Genomic DNA, 21,210 nt, shown 5'->3' on the forward strand with positions numbered 1-21,210 from the left:
AGAAAGCATCACAAGGGATTAGTTTTTAAAACAGATGACATGTATAACTTAAAAGCTTCATTTTGGCTCCAAATACACTGCTTCTAACTCCATTATACAATTTCAAACAAAAATTTTTATGTACATTTTTTATAGCAATTCTTAAAACAGTATGAAAATAAAACAGGAAAATGTATAATATTATAATTCATTCAGATAGAAAAATATAAAAGACACCATGTTAAGGCTTAAATAAAATTAATTAATAAGTCACAATGTAGAAAATTTGAACAGAAAAAAAATATATTAAAATTAAATTAATTTCAGAACAGAAAACTCAAAAGAAGTCGGTATGACTTATTTGCATGAACGTTAATAGTAGTTATGATTGGGTTCAAACTTAGTTGGACGATTTTAAACTTCGTGAGTCACATGTATAAAAACAAAATAATGTTTTTAATGACATAATGGCATTCAAAATGCAATGGTCTAAATAAATGAAATTTTGTATGAAATCCTGTCACCAAAATTGTACAACTATATCATATTATAGTCCCAAAAAATTAAGAGATCTCTAAAATACTTACTCAGTTTTCTATATTATACACATATAAATACAAAACGCACCATACGGTATTTGGATATGACAAAGTTTTATTTTAGAGCTACTAACAATAATAACAAATAAAGCAATAAGCTGAATGAAATATTACTTATAAATGAACTAATTTGTAGCACAATATAAGGGCAAAGAAAACTCAGCCCTTTTATCATATAATAATATTAAAGATTCATACTTTTTCTTTTATTGGTGCAGTCGCCATTTGACGGAACTGTTGGCTTTAATTTGTGTTGTTGCTTGATGGAAGCCATTAATTTTTCGTATAAAGACAGCTGCCTAGGAGGAGTGGGAGGTAATTTTCTTTTTGATACCTGAAAAATCGAATTTTAAGTGAATACAACAAAAGAATGCAATCAAGTAGATTTTACTAAACATGTAGCATTATCTATACTTATATATAAAGCTCAATGTGTGTGTGTGTTGGCGCTCTACAGGCCAGTTCGACCTGCAGCTACCAAATTTGGCACATGCATACCTTGGAGGCCGGGAATGTGCATCTGGGGTCCCTTTTTTGGAATTTTTAATTAGAATTTTAATTATTAATTAAAAACTAACTTTCCCGCCAAAAAAATCTTTTCATTTTCCCCACCGCCAAATGAGTAAGGGTTCAATTTTTTCCCAACAGTAATGAGGCTAGGATTAACATTTTTCGGCCAATTATTTCAAACGATTCTGTTTATTTTTTTTAACGTTTTATGCCTTTAAAATTAAACATTGTTAATTAATCGATCTCTCAGATTCATTCTGAGGTACTTTTGAATTAAAATAAAACAGAATAAAAGAAATTAAAAACTTCTGATCTGCATAGCGTTACTCCAACTGGCGTAGAAAAATTCACGCATTTGCGTTACCGTAACTGGCGTTGAAAATTCACGCATGCGCATTGTATTCTGATTGTTGACGGATGCGGACTGATTTAAATTAATTTTAGATCAGTTGTATGTTTTTGTAATTAAATTGTATTTATGTTAGTTACATATTTTTTGTATATGCTTATAGTTTTAAGTACATCGTTTTTGAAGTAGTTTTTTTAACCTGTTTTCGACCGATTATTTTAAACGATTCTGTTTATTTTCTTAGTGTTTGATGCATTTAAAATTAAACATTGTTAATTAATCGATCTGCTCATGATGAATCTGAGAAAAGTTTGTTGACAAATTATTGAGATATATTTCATAAATTAAGAAAGATATTCTTTGGAGCCCATAAAGTTTAAACGCTCAGCGACTCTGTTTTCAGTAATCATATTATAAAAAAATATTTTGTTTCAGTAAAAGATATTATTATATTAATTGCAGATTATTCCTTTCCATTTTAATTTAAAGCATAAATTCTACGGGAGCTAACAGAAATTGGAGAGATACATATTACGTTATGACTGAAGGCCTTTATAATATTATGAGTGAATTATATGACTATCAAAAATTGAAGTTTTAAAACATTTTGATGAAGAAGTTATTAAAGTAGGAATTGCATAAAATATTTAATTATTAAAATTTTAACGAATATTAAGATTGGCGAACCGGCTGGTCGCCAAAGGCGGCTAGTTTATAAATAAGATCCTAATAAAGTCAACATATAAAACAATGCTCTCAAATATATATAGCTTAATGAAAAAAAAATTACAATGTTTCCCAATTAGTGCAATATATTATATGATATCTCTACGATTTTGCTCAATATTCTGAATGTTCATGGCAATATCATAACGATATTGTAGGGTATTTTGTGGCTCTCGAACATGCGCCAAAATGATTTACATGATTAAATTTAATCAAATAATAGAAATAATATACAGGATTTCCAGTGTTTGAAACAAAATTCTGGCATTTCTAAATAAGTATTAATCCACATAATTTTTAAGATATACAAATCAATAAGTGCAATGCTTTGAAAAAAAAGAAAAAAAAGACTAACTTTGAATTATTTTAAAAAAAGATTTCATACTTCTACAATTAAAACCAAATGTGTAATGAAACTTTGAATAACATTATTTTAAATAATTTTAAAAGCTACCCTAAGGAATGGCATTCTTTTGAGGTGTCTGATGATTAACTACAAGAAAGAAATTCAAGATTTCATAAGTGGACCCATTTTAATCACAAAATGTAAAAGCTTTTTTTTTTAATCTAAATTGTTGATGTGTTAAGAACATTTTTTCTTAAACATGACAAATAAGGCAAGAGGACAGCATAATTATCTAGGATGTAATTTTTTTAGCAATATATTTATTGCCTCAAGCAAAAACAAAAATAATATTTCTTCCAGTCAATGGCAGCATTTTTCAATGAGAAAGTAATAACTGTCTCTAATAGCCACGAAGTTAACCATTCAGCTATATGTAGAATGGATATTCTGTATTTAAAATTTTAAAAAGTTCAAATCTATTTATTGAAATAGTTTGATGATAAAATTTTATTTAATTTCCAATGAAATGATGGTATCATAAAATAAGATTATTCTAAAGTCTAATAACGATAACATACTGCATTTGGAATAAGAAGTAATATTGTAAAAACAGCTTACTGGAACTAGAGGGGGTCTAGAACGTATAAACTCCAAAATCAGAGCATGTGCATCCTTTTTCACTCTAGGTGGGATATCCCCATTTACCTTAAAAAAATGAAAGAGAGAATTAAATTTAAAATGAAATAAGTTATTCAACTCAGAAATAATATAATCAAGTAATCATAAGTTAAGCATTTCTTAAAAAACCACAAAAAAATACTTAAAAAACTACACAAAACATTTAATATTTTGATTTAGGAAATTTTTTAAATAATCGCTGTTCCATTAGAATTTATTAGAAAAACGATGTAAAATTGCTGTATTATCAAGTTTAATTAGTTAAATAGCACATAATTCTTAAAACGACAACTTCAGAAACCAAAAGTGTACGAATTTATTCATAATAATACCGAAAAAAGAAAAGTTAAATTAAAATAATTTATGGAATAATTTTTTTGAACAACCAGGAAATACAATAGATAAAATTTAAATAAGCTGTAAAAAAATTCGATATTTTTTAGAGAAGTAATGAATAATAATGTAATAAAAGATATGCATTGTAAACAGTATGTAATACCAGATAAAGTTAGAAGCAGTTGTTTAAATTCGATATTCAATGCACTCTAGGTAAACAGAATTAATAAAACTTAGATAACTGCACTGAATAATACAAATGTTAATTTGACAAAGAACACATATGCTAATGAGAAGTCTTCTAGTAAAAAGAATTGAGATCAAATAAAGTAAACAATTAAGCATTCTGAAATGAAAAAGGAATTGAACAAAATCTTACTGTTCGCTTCAGAATCCAGCTTTTGAAAGCGCATAAGAGAGATACGCAGTGACTAAGAACAGCACTTAGAAGGATTCTTCATTATGCACGTTTCCCCCCCCCCTGTTTTTTTCCCCTGCTGTTCTTTTCAAAGATTAATTTTCATTTCCAATAATACTACTCTGTTTTAACTGGAAATTTCATAATATTTCTATATATTGCTAAGTAAAAAATAAATAGGTAGTAAATATATCTACCTTTAAGGTAGAAGTAGTAAATATCTCTTCAAAAATAAATAACTCTTAAAATAAGAGTCATTTTAACCTTTATTTTAATAATATAAAAACACTTTCTGTTTCTGCAAACAGACAATAGAATTGATTAAAGGTAAAAAAGAAAGACTACAGGGACATTTTGTCAACAAATTATGAAATTTATTCATTAAACTGCATTAGAAGTCATAGAAGCGAATTTCCATCCAGACACATTAGACAGCCGCCTGTCTAATGAGGCTGAGAACCAAAAGGCTGAGAAGGGGTGGCAAGCAGGTGGATTGACAGTATTAATTTGGCAACAAGGAATATAAATGTTAGGGAAAAAAAATCCAACTCTATGAAAGATAAAATGCTAGGATAACATTAATGCTTTTACAAGTATAAGCAGTCCGATTTCTAAATGTTTCATTATGTCCACTAAGTTATTAATTGAAAATCTGCTCAAAACAATAATATATACAACACAGATGTGTGGCAGTCTGGATGAATCAAAATAAATACATAGTTACAAAATAAAAAATATTAACCTAAAATAAATCATTAACATGTTAAAAATGTGTTGAGGCGTGAAAGTAAACTATCCATCTTATTAAAAGAGATGCTCATAATAGGTACTACCTAAATCCACCCTTGGACAATCATATATTTATTAAATAAAAATATCAGGAAATTCGGCTGTACTTTATGTTTGCTATCAGATTGGGATATATAACCTTGAAATGAATACAGATAAAAACTGGAAAACATTTTGCACTGATCTTTGTTAGTAATTCGTTAATGAAATACAGAATTGGAAACTTTTCAATTATTTGATAATTATTAAGTAAAAGATAGTAAGTAATTTAAATTATTTAATTTTATAAATTCAATAAACAATCCACATTTCTGCAACACTATTTTCAATGAGAAATATGTGAAATATTCAAAATGGGGGGGTATGAAATAATTGTATGCTTTCATTTAATACAGTGATATTTAAAAAAGGGGTGGTGGCGAAATAATTGTATGTTTTCATTTACTACATTTATATTCAAAAGTAAATAAATGTTTGACATGAAACGATATACTCAATTTATATTCTTTACATACAATGCCAATACTTAATAAAAATATGTTTTTTTTTATAAAGAAAATGGAGTTATAAATACTTTGACCACTCATGAAAATCATGTACCTGTAGAAGTAACATAATTTAGAAAATAATTTTCACTATTTAACAATATTCAATGCACATTTATTAGCATGAAATTAATGGGACTAGAAATAAGAGTTTTGCTTACCATAACTTGCCTAAGCTTGTACCGCCTGGATCGAATGTCATCCAGAAGCATTTCGTATGGAGTTAGAGCATATTCAATAGAATGTGATTGTGCTGATTCCACTTTTTTCAGTTTTACTCCCTGGCGGAGCTGATGGATTACCTGCATCCATAACCGTGCCTACGAAAGAAACAAATGCATCTTCTAATGGAACGGATGTAAATCCGAAATACAATTATATAACATGTATATTATATAATCCATATTTTTGAAACTTCTGAAACAAAAATACCTAAAACTTCATACATTATCTTTATTTTAAGTGGACAACTAAATGGGTTCTCGCTTCCCTAGGGTGTTAGTAATGGTATGGGGTCGAGTAATCTCTATTCCGATGAGGAGATGTAGCTCTTGCAAAAAGGGTTGGGCCAAGGTCAGTGATGATTGATGGTCCATAAGATTCCAATCGGAGCTTCAATGTTATTTTCGAGATGATTATCACTCTGTTATATCTTGGATGCTTTGGGGAGGGGGTAATTATTTTATGGTTACACTATTAATGATAATTTATTAAACAGTTATTATTAAATTATTTGAATTTTTAATAGGAACAATCAGCCCTTTCACTGCATTATACCACATAGGATGTCTATTGGAATGTCCATGTCAACGAAAAGAATTATAATTTCAGATGTATCCGAGCTTTGTAGCCAAAAAGATCAAATGCATTCCATTTTTATCTTGAAAAATTAATTTAGCTTTTTCACAAAAAAATATGCTAAAATTTAAAAAAAATGTTACAGCTTCAAAAAAAAAAAAAAAAAGTTAAATACACCATATCAGCAAAACAAAGGCTTATTAACATTAATTTAAAAAATGTTTTCTTACCCAATCTTGTATTCTAAGTTTCTCTAACGTCCTGCTATCCATTTCATCTTCTTCCGCACGTGTAAGAATCTGTATAACAAAAAAAAATCCATGTATCACACATATAAAAAAATGAGTTGAAAAAAATTAAAGGAAAGATACACGTTTCATTTTTTAGGTTGTTTCCTATCATATATAAAATTAATGCGAATCTGGGCGCCATAAAACTATGACCAACATGCGATATAATTATTTATAGATTTTTTAAAATAATGATTACATAACACTGATTTCATCTATTTTATAAATCATTCAAATGTTTGGAATGTTAAGATATTTTTATTGTATTGTGTTTTAGCTGAGATACAAATGAAGTGAGAAGATTGTATAAAATATGATACATTTCATTTATAAACAGACAATTTTCTTACCTTTGTCCTATTGGATATGTTTTCTAAAAACGTCGTGAGCTCTAAAATTTCAGCTACCAGTGCGCGGCATACGGCTTTGTAGTGACAGTCGGCGTCTTCAGGGCATGGCAAGTGATTCGCACATAGCTGTAAGAGAAAATATCTGTTACTACATACCTGTTTTGAATTAAAAACAGAAACAGTGACTAGCATTTATTGTTCAACTTAAAATTTTTCTTTTAAATATGTATTAAAATCTGTATGAAAGTCCAAATGGAAGGTTCAAAGGTGCTTAAAAAATGTTCATTGCAAGTTCACTTATACTTGCGGAATCATTATCAAGAAGATTTTTCACGAAATTTCTGATGTCATTTCAAATTCGAATATATGGACGGACGGATTTTGCTCAAAATTCGATAGTAATCTACAAATTTGGTATGAAGAGCATATACCAGATTGTATCCATCTTGCTCAAAGCACTTTTGGGTTATCTTTGCCACATCCAGACAAACAGACATTTTCCAAAAATGTGTTTTTCGAACTGAGGGAGGTTTAAAACGATTTACGATTACTTTAACGATTACAATACTTTCTCTGTAAGAAGGTACGAGAAACTAAAAAACTTTTTAAAAATTGATATTGAGTGTACATTTTAATAACAAACAGGATATCAGAAAGGGTATTTTTTTAGACTTTTTTTTGAAAATTAAAAAGTGTTATAAAAACATAATTAATTCTAAGTATTTTTCTACATTATTCATTTTTTATACATTTAACTTCTGATATTCAAATTAATCAATATGATTTTTCTGTAAGAATACCCAAAACATAACACTTTTATTTTAAGATTAATTATAATGAATAAGTTATCGAAAGAAACGAGAAATATGATATATTTAGTGAAGTCCATAATTTCATTTAACATTAGTGTGTCTCAACAATAATAACCAGTGATTTGCGCATTTTGGATTATTGAACAGATTCTATGCTCATTTTAAATAATTCTAATTATTACACTTTGATACAAGGAACTAATTGTTTATTTAATAGTCATTCAAACAAATTACACAATTTTTGAGGATACTTACATTTATTATTTCCTTCGTGAACAGAATAACAACAACAAAAACAATGTTAAAAAGCAAGTTTATCTCTTATTTGCACTAACATATTTTACAAGGAATATCTATAATTTCAATATTAAAACAGGAAAATCAATACCAGCAAACATATTAACCCATTATTGCCCAGTTATTTATGGGATAGTTACATTTTACTTTCGTGAATAAACAGAATAATTCCCATTATTTCATTTTCGCTTTGTCTATAAGATATCAATATATTTACCTAACACAATTTACTACCGTAATAGTAAAATGTGCTAACATCTTGAAATTTTTTGCAAGTAATGCAAGAAATTAGATAATAATTGCTATTTTTAAATATAAAATTATATAAAAATTTAATAATACTTATATTTTTATATCTAATAAAAATTTTAAAATAGATTTGCAATGACTTTTCTATAATTTTTCTTTAAAAAAAATTTAAATTTATTCTTGATGATTTAACATAATTAAAAAGAAATTTACTAAAATATATGCTTCAAATTAAGCTGCTAGTTAACTGGGTTAATGGGATACGCGATAAATAAAAGAAAAAGAAATATAAACATATCAACAAAATATTGGTTAAAAAACGAAATATAAAATTTCACTTTTGCCAGTCCTTGGATTTGTATTTATATTTGTCTCGGGAAAACAATATAAAATATCGCATAAATATGTCTATACTAAGGAACCTTGGAATATTTTCTACGGTAGAGAATGATCATATTTCAGACTAAAATAAAATTTGACTCCGCAGCGTGGTGAATGTGGCAAAATTTATGATTTCGAGCGTGACTTGAAGTACACAAGGACAAATGCAATTTTTGTACAGCAATGTTTCGTAAGGGAATTTTGTGTGTTAAAATATTACAAAGAAAGAAATTATCATGATAAGACACGTTTTACGTTTACACGTTTAAATTATCATGATAAGACACGTTAGGCAAATGGAAGTTAAAAAAAGCAGAAAAAATATAACAAATTTACTTCTATCTCTATCAATAATAAAAGGAGAATGTGTGACTGAATGTATGTTTGTATGTTTGGTTTTGAAGGCTTAAAATGTTTTCGACAGATTATTTCAAACGATTCTGTTTATTTTTTTAGTGTTTGATGCATTTAAAACTAAACATTGTTAATTAATCGATCTGTTCATAATCAATCTGAGAAAATTTTGTTGAAAACTTCTTGAGATATTATATAAATTAAGAAAAATATTCTTTAGTGCCCATAAGGTTTAAATACTCAGCGACTCTGTTTTCAGTACTCATATTTTAAAAAATATGTTTCGTTTCAGTAAAAAAAAATATTATTATATTAATTGCAGTTTAATCATTTCCACTTTAATTCAAAGCATAAATTCTACGGGAGCTAACAGAAAATTAGAGAGATACATATTATGTTGTGGCTGAAGGCCTTTATAATATTACGAATGAATTATATGACTATTAAAATGTGAAGTTTTAAAATATTTTAATGTGCATTAAGATTGGCGAACCGGCTGATCGCCAAAGGCGGCAAGTTATAAATAAAAGAATAGATGACTACATCCATTGCGTTTGTTAGAAAATAATAGAGTATGATTTTCTAATAAAATCGTGACTTATAAAAATTTAGTATTGCTTGTATTGTAGTGTTGCTTTCCATAGCTGCGTACTACTTTTATAGGCCATTTTCTTAGCTTTAAAGGCAAAATTTCATAGCTTGTATATGCATTCCCTTGTAGAGTAACAAAGACATGGGATCTCCCGCCGAAAAAATTTGACAGTAACAAGTCAATGAAACCAAAACTGGAAAAGACATTGTTAATCCAATAATAAAACACTTCCTCCAAAATAAATGAATATTCGGTAGTTACAGTTAAGATATTCCTATTCGCAGCGCTGAAGAGGAGTAAATAATTACTAAAGTAATGATGAATAGTGATCATAAGAATGTTAATCTCGGTGGCATGCATTTCAAAACAAGAAGAAATGGATGAGGCAAGAAACGGAATTGATCTCTTTGAAATTTTCTTTTATACTTCCTAATAAATGTATTATAATTTTCTTCCGAGCATGAAAATCGTATACATTGGGCGAGGCCGTGAACGCCATGAGTACTCAGATTTTTATTACTCACAGAATGAAAGAGCGGTAAAGCGGAAGAATGATAGCAAAAGCAAAGAATGCCTTTCCTTTTGCTCTCATAGAGTGACAGAACTGTGCTTGTCAGCATAATACAGTGAAGAAAATTGTACGTGCATTTTTCAATTAATAGAAACTAAAATTTGATATGCATCATGAATTTTAGTAAGATGTATGCATGCAAATACCAAATTTCATTAATCCAAGTTGCTGCGTTTTTAAGTTAACGCGACTGCATATAAAACCAATAGAAACTCTTGACCGATTTAGTTTTAAGTTAGCTACACATCTACACTAGATGAGAAAACTGTTCACCAAATTTTATCCAACTAAATCTTCACATTTTTAAGGTGGGTTTACATTCAGCCAGTTATACGATTCCAGTAAGATCGCGCATGCGCTGAAAGAGCAGACAATAGCAAGTGCTTGTTTCGATGGGACAAGTACTTGCTACTGTACAGTTTCTGCGCATGCTGGATGGATTGTACCTGGCTGAATGTAAACTCTACTTTAGTTATCACATTCATTTATATTGGGACACTGGATGAGAAAACTGTGAACTGAATTTTATAACAACTAGCTCTTTAGATTTTTTTTTAATTATCATATTTACTTGTATTCGAATAGACAGATCACATGAAATAAGTTAAAATTTGATAGAAATATACAAATTTCATGTAATCACTGAATTTCATCAACCAAAGTCAAAAGCATTTTTGTTATCGTGTTCATAAACTGACAGAGTGATAGATAGACAGGCATCATTCAAAAATATGTTTTTCCTATTTGAAAAAGTAAAAGTGCTCATTAAAATTTCGAGTTCGAATTTTATTACTTCTATTTATTACAATACTTTTTTTTTTTTTTACTTGATATACAAAGAAGGATTTAGGTATTTTGTGGTCCTAGGCAGTGACATTATGAGGCTCCTCTTTTAATAATCGGTGGATATCACATTTTAAATACGTGTTATTTATTTTATACTAGCCGCCTTTGGCGACCAGCCGGTTCGCCAATCTTAATGTTCGTTAAAATTTTAATAATTAAATATTTTATGCAATTCCAACTTTAATAGATTCTTCAGCAAAATATTTTAAAACTTCAAATTTTGATAGTCATAAAATTCACTTATAATATTATAAAGGCCTTCAGTCATAACGTGATATGTATCTCTCTCATTTTCTGTTACCCCTCGTAGAATTTATGCTTTAAATTAAAGTGTAAATGATTCATCTGCAATTAATATAATAATATTTTTTACTGAAACAAAGCATTTTTTTTAATAATATGATTACTGATAATAGAGTCACTGAGCGTTTAAACTTTATGGGCACTAAAGAATATCTTTCTTAATTTATGTAATATCTCAAGAATTTGTCAACAAAATGTTCTCAGATTCATCATGAACAAATCGATTAATGAACAATGTTTCATTTTAAATGCATTAAACACTAAGAAAATAAAATGAATCGTTTAAAATAATCGGTCTAGAACAGGTTTAAAAAAACTATTTAAAAAATGATGTACTTAAAACTATAAGCATATACAAAAAAATATATAACTAACATAAATACAATTTAATTACAAAAGCATGCAACTAACCTAAAAATAATTTAAATCATTGAAAACAGGTTTAAAAAAAACTACTTAAAAAACGATGTACTTAAAACTATAAGCATATACAAAAAATATATAACTAACATAAATACAATTTACTTACAAAAGCATGTAACTAACCTAAAAATAATTTAAATCATCTGTTGAAAGTGGTTGTCATGACAACAATCAGAACAATGCGCATGCGTGAATTTTCTTCGGAAACTTCTTTTCCCTTTCCAGCTGTGTTGCCATAGAAACCGGCGAACAGCTGTTTACACGTTTATGTTTATCTATTCCGATTTTATAACATCTAATCAGAGTAACGGTGAATATCAGTGTGTTCGTGTTCGTCAATAAATGTTAATTTTTTTAATAACATGATTAACGAAAACAGAGTCACTGAGCATTTAAACCTTATGGGAACTAAAAAAATATCTTTCTTAATTTATGTAATATCTCAAGAATTTGTCGACCAACCGGTTCGCCAATCTTAATGTTCGTTAAAATTTTTATATTTAAATATTTTATGCAATTCCTACTTTAATAGCTTCTTCATCAAAATATTTTAAAACTTCAAATTTTGATAGTCATATAATTCACTCATAATATTATAAAGGCCTTCAGTCATAACGTAATATGTATCTCTCTAATTTTCTGTTAGCACCCGTAGAATTTATGTTTTAAATTAAAGTGGAAAGAATTAATCTGCAATTAATATAATAATATTTTTTACTGAAACAAAGAATTTTTTTATAATCTGATTAATGAAAATAGAGTCACTCAGCGTTTAAACTTTATGGGCACTAAAGAATATCTTTTTCAATTTACGTATTATCTCAAGAATTTGTCAACAAAATTTTCTTAGATTCATCATGAGCAGATCGATTCATTAACAATGTTTACTTTTAAATGCATCAAACACTAAGAAAATGAAACGAATCGTTTAAAATAGACGGTTTAAAACAGGTTTTAAAAAAACTACTTAAAAAACGATGCCCTTAAAACTATAAGCATATACAAAAAATGTATAACTAACATAAATACATTTTAATTACAAAAACATGCAACGAACCTAAAAAAAATTTAAATCCAGTCCGCATCCATTGATAATAATTCGTCAACACAAAGCGCATGCGTGAATTTTCAACGCTAGTTACGTAACGCAAATACGTGATTTTTTTTCTACGCCAGTTGGGGTAACGCTATGCGGATTAGAAATTTTTAATTTCCTTTATTCTGTTTTATTTTAATTCAAAAGTACTTCAGAATGAATCTGAAGGATCGATTAATTAACAATGTTTAATTTTAAATGCATCAAACATTAAGAAAATAAACAGAATCGTTTGAAATAATCCGCCGAAATATACTAACCCTAGCCTCATTACTGTTGGGAGAAAAATAAATCGGAAGCCTTACTCATTTGGCGGTGGCGAAAATGGAAGATTTTTTTGGCGGAAAAGTTGGCGGTGGGGAAGATGGAAGATTTTTTTGGCGGGAAAGTTAGTTTTTAATTAATAATTAAAATTCTAATTAAAATTTCAAAAAAAGGGACCCCAGGTGCACATTCCCGACCTCTAAGGTATACATGTACCAAATTTGATAGCTGTATGTCAAATGACCTGGCCTGTAGAGCGCCAACACACACACACACACACACACACACACACACACACACACACACACACACACACACACACACACACACACACACATTGAGCTTTATTATAAGTATAGATTAATTTTTGCTTCGCCAACTTTATTTATCATAATATTAGTGAAAATTTATTAGTTCTTATTAATCTGTTAACATTCCATATTACTTGGCATCCAAGTTTCTTTCTGTACAATACTGAAGCAGTGACTTTGTCGATATTCAAATAACTGAAGGATCATAACAAGACTTATATGAAAACAGATAAATTTTATTGATAAAATATTAACATTATTCCTAAAATTTTATAATTCATTGAATTTGTATTTTTCCTAAATTTATTTGGAGCAGCTCACGTATACGGCCTATTGGCGCCATTTGTTTTCGCCAAGAAGTCACCAAAATGCTCTTTGCGATCTTATAACTGAAAAAGCACAGCAACGAGGCCGGTTAGGATAACCAGAAATAACAGTTTATCGTCAAATTTATCGCAAAATTTGGCATAGGCCGTATACTGGAGCAGAACCACTTATTTATTTGGAAATTAGGAAAATAAAGTCCGAATCAATTTGAAGTTCCTTTATTAGTCTTGAGATCCTAGGCAACTGCCTAGTCTTTCAAGTCAGAAATTCGCCTCTGAAAAAAAAAAAAAAAAAAAAAAGTTCCCAAAACGATATTGGAAGACAAGCGAATACACAATCCCTAATGTAAACCTAATTCTATCGCTATCGTATAATAATGATAGTCGCGATACTTTTAATCAATGCACATATGGTAAAGAGTTGCAACATAAAAAAAAAAATGGTCATTTTCACCAGATGCTTCTTTACTTATTCACATTTTCCCCCCCTTCCAAGCCATTCATTTCTTCATGTTCTGAAACGAATACCTATGAGATCTAATGTTCTTAACGACCATTTATTTTTCTTTTAATCTTTTTTATTCTGTATTTTATTCCGGAACACGAATACTTTCACTACCATTTACATATCAGAGATAATATTTCAACAATGATTTTATAAATATTCCCAAATTTATTAGAGAAAAGGCAACATTCAACAACAAGTTTGATGAGAATTTGACTACAGCTGGTATGTAAGCTGGTTGGCATAGCTAAAAGGATGTATTTATAAACACACAACTAATAGCTTAAGTTTAAAATGTAGATCAGAAAAATATATTATTCGGAATAATATATTATTATTATATAATTAAATTATTATTATTATTATAAATTAATTATCATGACAGCAGCAATAAGAAATCATATTTAATTAATAATCAACAAATTCTTTTTTTTCAGTCTTCAAATGCCAAGGTCTTGAAAAAAATTAATTCCTTGAAATAAATTCGCATATTATAAGTACAATAAGAATACGGATTTATTCATTAATTTTCAGACATTTAGGTGTTCTTTAATTTCCATTTAACAAAAGGAAGGCGTTTACAAAAATGCACCTAACACAGGAACCATTAAATCCAGAGAAAGAATAGTTTGTACTAAAGTTATAAAATTAATTACATCATTAAATATTAATTAAAAATATAAAAAGTTCTAAATGATAGTACGAATAGAAAATCTGCTTTTAATAATTTCAAAGGATTTTACCTTGGAGCTGTTTTTGCATATTGCAATTAACTATCTTTTAGTATTCATTAAGCAGAACGTGACACCATTTACCGTTACCTGATTAGATGTGGAAAAATTTAGATGTTATCTTGAGAACGATGAATGAATGATATGGCATATAATATAATTATTAAATGTAAATTGGATAGACTCTACGAGATCGCTTTGCCGAGAATTTTTTTCGCATTAAGTTTGTGATCAAATAGGACTGAAGAGCAAATAATCAGGTTTTGCTGAGGTTCAGGCATAATTCTTTAATCAAGTCAATGGTAGAAAACAAAATACAATCAGTGACAAATTAAACTGACAGGAAACAACGTTTCCTTGCATCATTATCTTCAAATGCATAGTTAAGGTTTAGATTCTAATATTTTTTTAAAAAAGTGATGTTTTTGTGCATAATTTAGTTTAAACACCCTGACTGCGTAATTTTTAAAAATCTCTATTTAGATGCGATGTTTCTAAATAAGTTAAATATTTTTCAAAGTAACTGATACTATATGCTACACAATAATCATAATAAAAATCTGTAATTGTAAAAATAAATATACTAAACTGCGAAAAACGCGGGATGCAATAGAAAATGGAGTGATTGCTAACCCGCGAAAATAGCGGGATACGCAGCTGGAAGATTAAATACAAATAGCCGACATTCAATAAACAAATTATAAATTTGGAATTTTCATAAAAATTTGAATAGCAACAGCGGTTATCCAAGTACACCAGAAGGTTCCAACGTTACCGATGAATTTTTCTTAAATATTATATACATACAAAATATAATAGGTACAACATGAATTCATTCGCCCTTTCATAAATTTTTTTAAAAAATCACTTAAAATGTTTTCTTCTATAGTTTAACATACATGAGTTCTATTATCATAATTATTGAATGGCCTGAGAAGAAATCCCTTGGGATTCAACAGCAAACAGGGTAGCGAAATATATTGACAGCGGGTGTTTTGGCTAGACTTTTGTACTTTAGTAAATAAAAGCAAATAAAAAGTTAACTAATTCATAACAAAATTATTTTTTAAATACCTTAACTGGCCTAATTTTTTTTTTTTTTTTTACTACTATGGTCTGCTGAACTTATAAAGTTAGACTTGAGAAAACTTCTTTATGCTGTAGATGGGGCTCCAGCTTAAAGAATTGGGAAAACTTCTGTGGATGGGGCTACAGAATATTTTTATTAGCCAAATTGGAGTCGCGAATGAGAAAAGTTCAAAAAATAGCAAAGAGATAATTTTTGAAAGGGGAAAAAAAAATGTTTCTAAGAAATTGTTTTTTCTTTTTGCGATACAAACCAGAGAAGAGCGGGAAAAATCAATATTATTTTAAGGTTTACAGCTACTTAGAACGTTTCAGAAGTAATTTAGTTTTATAGCTTCGTATACTTTTTAGAGTATTGCCCTATTTTGAAGCAATATCATCGTTACTAGGGCCGCAATTCCTCGTTTTTATAGCTTAGAGTTTTCACATTTGGTTTTTATATGATCTTTGTTTTATCAAATGCAGAGACATTATGCCAGGGTGATGTTGATCATGCCGATGAAATGCGCTGATATCACAACAGTATGATGAAGTTTTCAATTTTGGATATTTGTTTTAGTCTTTTTAATTTGGCGTTTTCGTTCATATTAATATCAAAGGAAATAATATAGTTTTAAATAAACTCTTTTGAAAATTAAATAGTAACATAGTCACGTTTTCACCAACCGCATTTCTAATTCATTTACTCTAGCTTTTTTATTCTTAAAAAGAATATATTAAAACTTCTACTTTAGTCACACTTGGTAAAATTAGTTTTCTAATCATATTTAGTTAACTTTCCAAATAAGTTGGTTGCTTTTCCTTGATGCAAGAGCGTATTTGGCCATGTTCAGCCAAACATTCAGTATTTTTTTCTAATCAATTTTTCTAATCGAGATCGAATTAAGGATGGTTTATAATTTTATGAAGATAATGTGATGCTTTAAACAGATGAATAGGTGCTTTAAAGAAATAAATTCTAATTCAAAAGTTGTTCGCCAATGTCACAATCATTCATTACATAATACACGCAACATTTCAAAGCTTTTAAAGTGTAAAAGCAATGTGATCACCAAGTAAGCTAATTAAAATCACCATTGCTAATTATGTTAACGCAGCCAAATGTAGGCTTCGAAATTCATGATTCTCTGAGCCGAATAATCTTTGGGAAAGCGCATCTTTGAATTAATCGCTTCCCAAGAAGCAGCAGGATAGGAAGGGATATTTCCTACTTTTAATTGAATTTGAAGCAACTCCAGAACACACTGAGATACTTGTCGGTTGTAACGCCAGGAAAGAATTTCGTTAATTTTTCGATTTCACTTGGCAAAATGTGATTTGCACATGATTTGATTTTTTTTACGCACTTGAGTATATTTTTATAATTTGGCGAAATTTTTTCTTGGTGCTTTTTGGTCGCCATTAAAACAGACAAGTACCCACACAGGTATAAATACGTTCCATTATGCACTCAAAAGGATTTAATTTTATTTCGTATATTTCGTTTATTTCGTATATACATTATTAATAGATGAGAGAAATCAGCCAAGTCTAATTTACTTGCGAATCATGCCCATATCTCTATCTGTTATACAACTAAATAACATCAATCAGATGAGTACAGCTTTTTTTTTTTCTCTCGATAATTTAAGAAACAACACAACCATTTTAATGAAAAAAATCAACTGAACACCAAAAAAGATGTCCACAAAATTTCAAGCTGGAACAAGAAAACTTCGAATTCGTATCAACTAATTTTAATCTCTTTAATTTCTTACCTCTATAACCTGAATGAGAGAGATGCCCCTCCTGTGCTTGGCATCCGCGTCGTCCAAGGAGTGTAAAATGTGGTCGTCCTCCCCCGAGTCCTGCTCGATGCCCTCGTCCGCATTCTGTGACGAGGAATCCGCCTCATCTTCGTCATCTTGCAGGGAGGTGGAGGTCATCTTCTCGATGAGGGATTCGAGAGGACGGCTCAGGTTCCGCTCTTCGTCCCGCGGATTCAGGTAGTCGAGGGCACTGAAGATGATCATACCTAGAGTGGCCACCAGCTGAAAGAAAATAATTTGTTGTTAAACCAGATTGATAAATCGTACTTATTTAAGAATTTAAAAGAAATATTTATTATTAGGACTTCGTTTCAGACGTTTTTGAATTCGAAACATGTATTTTTGGAAAATGTCTGTCTGTCTGTCTATCTGTGACAAAAATAATTCAACATCACTTTGAGCTAGGCGATTGAAACTTGGTATATGTTTATAATAAATTTGCAGATTTCTAACAAATTTTAAGCAAAATTTGTTCATAATAAATGCGTCTGTCCGGCTGTTTGAATGTGAGTTAACACGATAATTATAAAAGGAAGAGAGCAAGATATATAAAATTCGGTAAGCAGATTTAACATCTTTAGTGTGGAAGCCTACCAGCTTTTGAGCAATATCAAACAAGAGGTTGACCGTGTGTCGGTCTATACTTTCAGAAACATGCAAACGTGATAACTCAAAAAAAACAAAAAACAATGATTTAAATATATGAAATTTGCTATATGATTTTATTAGAACAAATGTAGTTTGTGTCAAATTTTTGAATCAATCGGTTCGTAAAAAGCTGTCTAAAACACAAATTCAATTTTCGGATACTAATAACCACATGCGAGGGATTAATCGCCAAAAAACTCGCCAAGAATGATACGATAGATTCAGTCAAAATGTTAAATTCAGTCAAGGGTTAATATTTCGTAACTATAATACCCCAATGTCATGCAAGGCGTTCTCTGGTATAACATATCTATTGGAGATTATGCGAGAAAGTTTTGTCGAGATCACCCGCTGGTTTGTTGATATAACTGTTGCCGAGACGTAGTATCAGAAGTATTCAACTGCCACATTTACCATTTTCCAATTTTAACACTTAATATCGCTTCCTGCCAATCGAGAATTAATAATGCTTTGCAGGCCGCATTCGCCGATTAAATTCTTTCAAAGAGATTGCAATAATTTGATTAGAATCAAGATCATTAGTTGTGATTTCATTAAATGTCTGCCAATATTGTTTGAAAAAAATTGTATCAGATGTGTTTTGAGTTCAAAGTATGTATACAACCTAATGTTCCTGTAATGATGCTAGTGGAGCGTCAAAAGTTAATTATCACATAATAAACAATGCACAATTTTGCATAGCAAAACTATAAACATTTGGTACAATTTGCAACGGAGGTCAGGAAAACCATAAAATTATGATTGATCTAATTGCATCTAATAGTAATGAGCATATCAAAGATAAGAACAAAATAAGAAAGATCCGAGTTTATGTGTACAGTACAAAAATTGTAAAATCTACGAAGGGAAAAAAAAAAAAAAAAAAAAAAAAAAAACTTATCATTTTGTATCTATTCTCTACGCAAATATCTTTGTTTGCGACAATTTTCAAAACTGATTTCAGCTAACTACTAATAGTTCTCACTTTTAAAGGAAATTAATTTCCTTTTATAAATTTTAATAATTACGATCACAAACTGACTATCCCGATCCGCCGGAAGGCACGCGGAAAAACTTGAATGACGGGATCGCCGCAACAGCAACACTGGCAGGGAATTGTGGTTGAGTCCTAAGGGCCATCACCGGCCATGGTACAACCCTTCCCTAAGGAAGTAATGTCCCGTCCTCGATAGAAGATGCCGGACCCACACCTTTTCGTGTACCCACAAGGTACACATGTAGGAATCTTTTCATCCTCAATTTCAAGGTACCTTTCCCCTCCCCCCGTGAGACTATAAGTTTTAATAATTGCAAACCCTTATAATTGCTTTCAAACATAGAAATAATTTTATACGCGAACCAGCCTGGCAAATAAATGCAACATTCGAATGTAGCAATTTCATTGAATTTTGAATTCAACTCGTTATTAAAATAGATCTTAAATTCTTTCACTCAGCTACGATTATGGATCGATCTTTTTTATCTATGGTGAGATTAAAACAAAATAAAAATAGGAAGAAAAAATAACTAACATTTCAAAGATTTAATAATAAACCCTCAGTTCACATTCTTTTTTTTTAAGCTTCAAATGCCATTCTATTTTTTTTTTTTTTTTTTTTTTTTTGCAATTTTTAAGTGATGCAAACTTTTCTACATCTCATGAACTATTATGTATTAATAAAAGTTCTGCACAGTAAGCCTTATGTACATAATTTTAATTAAATTTTTTAATGCGTATATCTGTTGAGTCAGTGTTCGTTAAGACAGTAGGAACACTGACACGCTTGAATAATAAGAACCAAACCCTTGATTAAACTGCATATGATTGTGCATCGTCAAATGTATAATATAAACCTTAAGAAGGAATAAAATTGACCTAGATTAACAGATTAACATTTTTATTTTTTGCTAGTATAACACATTATTTTTAATAAAATTTTTGAATTTTTTTGACAACATTATATGTAAGTAAACATTGCTAGAATTTGTCTCATATGTTGCTCGGATGCTTTAAAATTATTTTTTTTTCTTCATTCACTTCTTTATTTATACAGTGAAACCGTTGGTTAGATCCTCCCTTTAAAATCCCCCCCCCCTTCAGAAAACAACTTCAGACAGTTTTTAAGCATATATTTTCAGCCATAGCTAAAGTCGAAATAATATATTTTTGCGATTTCTTTCAATGTTTGGTAATGAAATGAAAAGTTTGTACTAGCAGTACCATGGCGTTATCAAGACCCACAACGTGTATTTCTAAGAAAATCTGAATTTATACAATTTTCATCATGCAATACTAGCGGAAGTGGTTTCTTCACATTTTCTCGCATATTCTCTATAAAGTGCTCGCAAAAGTTTGACCTTGGACAAGACCGTGAACATCAGGATTTCTCATATTTTAATTCTCAGAACCCACACATGAGAATTGTGAACCTCCTAATTTAGCAAAGAAATTGATATTAGAGTATTAATTGCTAGGCATTGGAGAAAAATAGTTACGAAATATTGATCTTTGATAATATTCTTTTTTGGTGATTAATCACTGGCAAGTACTAGAAAATCGAATATGTATTTTAGAAGTATTTTTTTCCGACCAACAGGAAACAAAATTTGACCCAAAATTATAATTACAGTCACAAGATTATATACCAAATTTCATTTGTTTAAATCATTACGTTTATGTACATGCAAAATTGCAGATGAACATATGGTCAACCCTCTGACGGATTTGGTTCCAAATTTAAGATTGGTGTACATTTTAAATGCTAAACCTGTGTTCCAGATTTTATCTATACAGTTGTTTTAGTTATGTAGTTATTCTATCAGCCGGGTATACAGATTTCCTCTGAATGAATTCCATCCAAAACATGATAGAAATCAAACAATTTTTTAAATTT

General features: G+C 29.5%; 1 protein-coding gene across 1 annotated transcript in view; it reads right to left on the reverse strand.

Moving 5' to 3' along the window:
• Positions 1 to 21,210, reverse strand: part of LOC129988990 (protein spire homolog 1-like) — a 175,323-nt gene that overhangs the window by 10,777 nt on the left and 143,336 nt on the right. The window contains exons 3-8 of the mRNA XM_056097290.1: positions 17,618 to 17,890; positions 6,714 to 6,839; positions 6,304 to 6,372; positions 5,437 to 5,595; positions 3,128 to 3,214; positions 777 to 912 (exon numbers count right to left, since the gene is read on the reverse strand). Of these exons, the coding sequence (XP_055953265.1) occupies positions 777 to 912; positions 3,128 to 3,214; positions 5,437 to 5,595; positions 6,304 to 6,372; positions 6,714 to 6,839; positions 17,618 to 17,890 (850 nt within the window). The remainder of the gene's footprint in view (positions 1 to 776; positions 913 to 3,127; positions 3,215 to 5,436; positions 5,596 to 6,303; positions 6,373 to 6,713; positions 6,840 to 17,617; positions 17,891 to 21,210) is intronic.

The sequence above is a fragment of the Argiope bruennichi genome, chromosome 10 (genome assembly GCF_947563725.1).
Source record: "Argiope bruennichi chromosome 10, qqArgBrue1.1, whole genome shotgun sequence".
In the NCBI taxonomy this organism is placed as follows: Eukaryota; Metazoa; Arthropoda; class Arachnida; order Araneae; family Araneidae; genus Argiope; species Argiope bruennichi.